This window comes from Ogataea philodendri, assembly GCF_020536065.1.
Source record: "Ogataea philodendri strain CBS6075 chromosome Unknown scaffold13, whole genome shotgun sequence".
Lineage (NCBI taxonomy): Eukaryota > Fungi > Ascomycota > Pichiomycetes > Pichiales > Pichiaceae > Ogataea > Ogataea philodendri.
In genome coordinates this window covers 329,516-335,515 of record NW_025764207.1, presented here as the reverse complement: position 1 = coordinate 335,515, position 6,000 = coordinate 329,516, and the positions used below count along the sequence as shown (strand labels likewise).

At 40.2% G+C, this 6,000-nt stretch overlaps 3 protein-coding genes across 3 annotated transcripts; 1 reads left to right on the top strand and 2 right to left on the bottom strand.

Annotated features, from left to right (window-relative positions):
- Positions 1-251: 251 nt before the first annotated feature.
- OGAPHI_006854 (uncharacterized protein) lies at positions 252-1,694 on the bottom strand (the record flags this gene model as incomplete). Its single annotated transcript, XM_046208185.1, has 1 exon — positions 252-1,694. One exon carries the CDS (start codon positions 1,692-1,694, stop codon positions 252-254), a length of 1,443 nt encoding a protein of 480 aa, XP_046058571.1.
- Positions 1,695-2,456: 762 nt separating this feature from the next.
- Positions 2,457-4,118, top strand: OGAPHI_006853 (uncharacterized protein; the record flags this gene model as incomplete). Its single annotated transcript, XM_046208184.1, has 1 exon — positions 2,457-4,118. The coding sequence occupies one exon, from the start codon at positions 2,457-2,459 to the stop codon at positions 4,116-4,118; it is 1,662 nt and encodes a 553-aa protein (XP_046058570.1).
- Positions 4,119-4,191: 73 nt separating this feature from the next.
- Positions 4,192-5,016, bottom strand: OGAPHI_006852 (uncharacterized protein; the record flags this gene model as incomplete). The annotated part of the gene is made up of 1 exon (XM_046208183.1): positions 4,192-5,016. The coding sequence occupies one exon, from the start codon at positions 5,014-5,016 to the stop codon at positions 4,192-4,194; it is 825 nt and encodes a 274-aa protein (XP_046058569.1).
- Positions 5,017-6,000: the final 984 nt, after the last annotated feature.

Genomic DNA, 6,000 nt, shown 5'->3' with positions numbered 1-6,000 from the left:
GATTGTTCCTGTCAAGGTAGCCGTGTGCGGAAACAAAAACAGCCTTCTTCCCGTCGAGGAACTTTTTGACACAGGGGAATATTTCGTCACGAAGCGGAAGAGTCTTCAAGTGTGGATACGTAGAGTTCGCAGTAACTGGATTGCATTCCTTGCTATAATACATTGATGAGAGGCTCATGATAGTATTTTTTGTTGTTCGTGTTTGTATTGCATTGGATTCAATGGAAATTTATTCTATACCGGTACAGAACTCAAATGACGAAATTAAAGTCAGGAGCGTCGTCCCCAATGGTTCTTTTTAATCCCCTATTGTCCACTCCACTTTTCAAGACTTTTGCATTCTCTCTGTTTCTTTTGACCAACATAAGAGAGCTTATGGAGGCTGCAATCATTGCCACAACTATGCATCCCAAAGTGAAAGCGTGTCCTAGCGTGTATTTTGGACTTTTGCGATACACCTGTGGGCTAATGACACCAGCAATATTTCCCAGCGATTGGTTGACGCCAATCGAAACTGCTCTTTTAAATTGAGGCGCGGAATTAGTTGCAATCCAGGATTCGTTCATTCCCGGAAGATAAAGACAAAAGCAAATCAGGTAGCAAGCAAAGTACTTGACACCACTACTGGTATTGGCTAACAGTAGTGCGTATCCAACAACTCCAAAAGTGTAAAGGCCAACTATCATTGGTCCTCTGATTCTCGTTTTGTCTGAGATTCTTGCGAACACAACAAAGATAATTCCTGCAAAAATGTAGACAGGCACAGTCAAATATTGGGACTTCAACGAATCATAGCCAAGGTCGCTTTGAAGGATAGAAGGCAAAAATGTAGAGAACCCATACATTAGGACATCGCCACAGAATTGGATAAGAGTTGAGAGGTATAGTTTCACATCTTTGATCGCGGAGAGTGCTTCAGTTTTTTTATCTCCATCTGCCATGATGAACAGATGACGACGCTCCGATCTCCATGCTAGTGCTTTGGCTTCCTCCTCTCCATGGACAATTTCCTCTGGATTGTTGGGCATTCCGAAATAAATCCAGAAACTTGAAAAGAAAGAAAGAAGTCCTTCAATCAAATAGATGTATTTCCAGGAAGCTAACTTTCCCGATTGAATCTTGGTGATCCCAGTTCCAATCAGACCACCAAATGCACTCGAAAATGCCGATGCTGCAAATAAATAAGCAGTACGTTGGGACAACTCACTTTGAAAATAAAAATTCGAAATAATAACCGATATTGATGAGAAAAACGATGCTTCGCACAGCCCCAACAACAGCCGGCATGCGATGAGCGATCCGTAGCTATCTACGAACAATGTGAAGATTGTGACTATCGACCAAGAAGCAACCATGCACCCTAAATACTGTCTCTTTTTGTTGTCGAAGAATCTCAACATTATCAAGACACCAGGTAACATGAATGGAAGATAGGTTGCATACACGATCGAAACCGCCGTCGAATACTGTGAATCGTTGATACCGATGTCTTTGTTCATACCGGCAACCTTGGCATTACCAATATTCGATCTGTCTAGAGCCGAAAAGAAATACATCAATGAGAGAATTGGCATAATTCTCCTGTCCATGCGTCGGACAAATCTTTTCTCTGCCTCAGGGAATGGGCACGAATCATCGGTTACAGCTTCGACTTCGATTGAGACATCGACTTCTTTCTCGTTAATCTCGGTCATTTGAAGATGGATTAGTAGGCAGAAGGATTCGCAAGTTTATATTATTTGGGTTTCCGCATTTTATCTCCAGTGATCTTATGGACACGATAAGGCACAAAGTTAATTACATCCAGCAATTATATCTCGTGCAGATTCCGATAAAATTCTATTGTTAAAACTTTATCTTACATTCTATTTTTGGCAGATCGGTAGTTCTCCTCCGAGCTTATCACTTGGTGGGTTTCTTTGGATTGTTGCAGAAAATGAGTTGCTCGGGGGTTGATTTGCGCTGTAAGTCAACTTGTTGATTTTTTTTGATCCAATTTGAGATTGTTTTCCATAACGATAAAAGTAGTGCTCAATCAGTAATCAGACAACATATTCTTAGTGACGTTATCCAAAATTTCGGGAAAGCGTAACACGCTTTTGCAAGATTTTTCTGACCATATATAGTGGCTCCCTTGTCGGCAAGCTCATATGGGACCAAAAATCTTTCTAGGGTTTATTGGAGATTACGGAAAATGTAATTTTGATTTCGATTCAGAATTCGAAAGAAAAAACTAAAATTGCCCGAAGATTTGATAATCATCTTGAGTCTTTAGTTCGCAAATGTCTAACTTGTTCCATCCTAGGGCAAAAGTCAAGCAGACTCAGTTTGGTCCTCGAACGGTCAGCGCGTGCGAACACTGTTACCGTCGAAAAGTGAAATGCATAAGGTTAGAAGGAAACGATAAGTGCAATACTTGTATAAGATCAAAGACAGATTGCATTAAGCGAAAGCCAATGAGTACATACTATACGTCATTGAAACACAATCACAACAACTGTGGCCAGAATAGAAAAGGATTGGGGCATGCCTTGTCTAACTCATTACAACTTTTTGATTTTGTTTACAATGGGCTACGTAGGACGTATGTTGATGCTGGTGGAAATATTGAAACTTTGGAAGTCCAGGAACCACCAGATATCAATTTCAATGAACTATTTCTTGACGTCTCGTTTCTCATGAGGGGAAACCTTATCAATAAAGTGAATCCTGATGAGTTTCCATCTTGGGACACTGCCAATGAGTTGTTCAAAAATGCTCTCGATATTGTTGGAATTGACAATCAAGTAATGAAGATCAAATCCACATACAATTTTATGAAAGAGACTTATGATAATGACTGTATTGTGTCTCTTGAAAATATTGAAACCAGGCTTGAGGTAATTCGATTGTTCTTACTCTTTGCAATTGGAAGATTACATGGTGGAGACGTTGTCTCAGATCAATATCCCGGTCTTTCTTATTTCCGTCTCGTGTTCTCGTTACTTCAAGATTACTATGGAGCTCCAACTCTTGCATATGTGGAATGTCTTCACCTAGTGACCATATACCTGATTGGACTCAACAAACTTGATTTTGCATATATGTATTCAGGAAATGCGGTGAGAGTAGCGAGCCTGCTTCGCCTGAACATGATTACAACATATGAGGACAATCATTCACAGATTGAAAAGGAACGTATGAAAAGATTATGGTGGTCGGTTACCAATGTGGACTTCTTTGCAGCATCTTGCCTGGGAACGCCCGCATTACTTCCAATTGAGGTGGTCCCGGACATTGATCTCCCCGAAGATGGGAAGTATGGTGGGGAGTTACCCACATCATTCTTTTTGAAAGAAAAGATTGTTTTAACGAAATTGAAACAGAAAATTCTTACCTGCGCCTCTATCAACTCTAGAAATGGGCTTGTTGCAAATATTGACGATATCTTAGAAAGCTTGTGTGAACGCTCCCGTTCGATCACTTCGGAAACTTCAAAGATGTTACATTTCGACGACAAAAAGTTATTTTGGCGCCTCTTGTTTGCATTAGTTTTTCGTCTAAATGAATGCATTATCTTAGTCACCATTCAATCATTTCTAAGAAATATCCAGCCACAAACTACCCGTACGATTTCCGACAAAAATTCCACAAATTCTCCCACATCGTCAAACTCTTTGGATTTTAAGTTGAGCAACATGTGCCTGGCTGCTGCAATTTCTAACATTCGTGTCTACAAACTTCTTTCATCAAGGGGTGATGTTTCATTTTTTGGATTCATAGATTCCAACTTTCTCTTTCTTTCCGCTATTGTTCTCATGCTTACAGAGTATCTTGACGATAACCTAAAATCAAGAAATACTAGTTTGCTACTCAATGACTGCACAACTATCTTTCGCGATTTGACAAATAGTGGGAGTGTTACCGCTAATGATCATCTCATCAGATTGCAAAAGTTGCGAATTCTTTTACTACAATTGAATTATACGCTGGAGCACCCAACTACTGGTAAAGAGAGTATTATCACTGTTGGTGCTAGAAAAGATGTATGCGATGATTTCGATAATTCTGCGTTTGACTATCAAAGTTTTGAACATTTCAAACTGATAGAAAACATAGCACTTGAGAAGCTAAGGTGAAGACCTTCATTGACAGAAAACCAAAACAATTCACTGTTGCTTGACATAAACATTTCATCACATTCTGAACACCCTACAAATTTTTGATATTGTCCCCCGTGATATCCATCACAAGCATACTTCCAGTTTTGTGAGACATCACAGTTCCTTCTATAGCATCGCCCATTTGCATAACACATAGCTGTGGTGTAACACCGCATCCCCAGAAAACAGGAATTTCATCTTCATGGATTTCAGGTCGATCTCCAAAATCAGGGTGCATTAAATCCCTGATTCCCAATCTTTCCGCGCCATCGTAACCCCAATCAACAGGTTCTCCATGTGTTTCTTCAAACTTTCTAGTAATAGATCTCACTTTTTCAAGCTCGGATTTTTTGTAAGGCCTCATACTGACAACGTAGGTGCATTTGGAAAATATGCCTGCAGGATCCAGGTACTTGCTGGTTTTGTAAACAGGAACACCCCGATTTAATGTTTGATGTCTTGGAATCAACCCGTTTCTTGCCAAATCGTTTTCAAATGAGTATGAACACCCTATCAGAAATCCGACATGATTCTCAGACCATATACTTGAAATACTAGTTGTGGTCTCTTTCAAGATACCCTTCTCGTACACGCAATATGAAGGGAAATCTGTACTTAAGTCAACCTCCGTACTTTTGAAAAACTTGGTACTGTTCACTTTCTTGGGATTCCCAGCTGGAGTCCGACATAATAACGGACATGGAGCGCTGTTCCTGTAACAAAGACTCACAAAGTCGTTAGCGTACTTTTTCGGCAGGACAATGAGATTTGCCTGAGCATATTCAGCACAGGCTCCGGCAGTATCCCCTGTAAATTCTCCTTTTCTACAAAGAAGTCTGAACTCCTCGGGCGAAGTGGTAGAGTAGGTCGTCATTTGAGAAAATCGAATGCTGCAAATGTTCTTTACAGCTAGCTTCTTTTAAACCCAAAAATAATCATCCGCTTTTCTTATCTTAGGAATTTCCTATTCGAAATCTATCGGCGGTAGAAAACCGCTAAACTACGATAAGAAAATCTACCAACCTTTTGAGAATCTCGGCGAAAAACCTCCTTCATTTTGTAATATATATTGGAAATCGCATCATTTTTGTATGATCAACAAATGGCTCGAAGCTCAGGACAACTTAGTATCTCAATCGGTAGGTATCAAGATAGGCTAACTGACTAATTTAAGATCGGGGTGGAACTTTCACCGACTGTATTGCCTCCAGAGACGATGGATCGGAAATTGTTATTAAAATTCTTTCTGTTGACCCGAATAACTACATTGATGCACCATCTGAAGCTATACGTCGAGTTCTGGAGATCCACAGAAATCAAGATATTCCAAGAAATGAGTTACTTGACTTGTACGATGTTTCGGAGATTAGATTAGGGACAACTGTCAGCACCAATGCGCTGCTGGAAAGAAAGGGAAAGGACGTCGCATTGTTTGTGACAAAAGGTTTTAGCGACGTTTTGAAAATTGGTGACCAAAGTCGGCCGTATATGTTCGACTTCAAGATCAGCAGAAGAGACGTTCTCGCGAAAGAAGTATGGGAAGTCGACGAAAGAGTTACAATCGAAACATCTTCTGAATACAAATCGGCAAACTTGGAGTATTTTCAAAGATATGAAAAGGTCACAGGGCTAAGTGGAGATGGGATTAGAGTTCTGGAGCCGCTAAATGTTGAGACCACAAGAGCTAAATTGACAGAGGCCAAACAGAAAGGCTATAAATGCGTGGCTTTTTCTTTTTTGCACTCCTATATTTTTCCTGATCATGAAGAAAGTGCTCGAAAACTTGCTCAAGAAGTGGGATTTGAGAGCATTGTTGTTTCCTCCGAAGTTTCCTCTTTAGCTGGATTTGTTGGTCGTA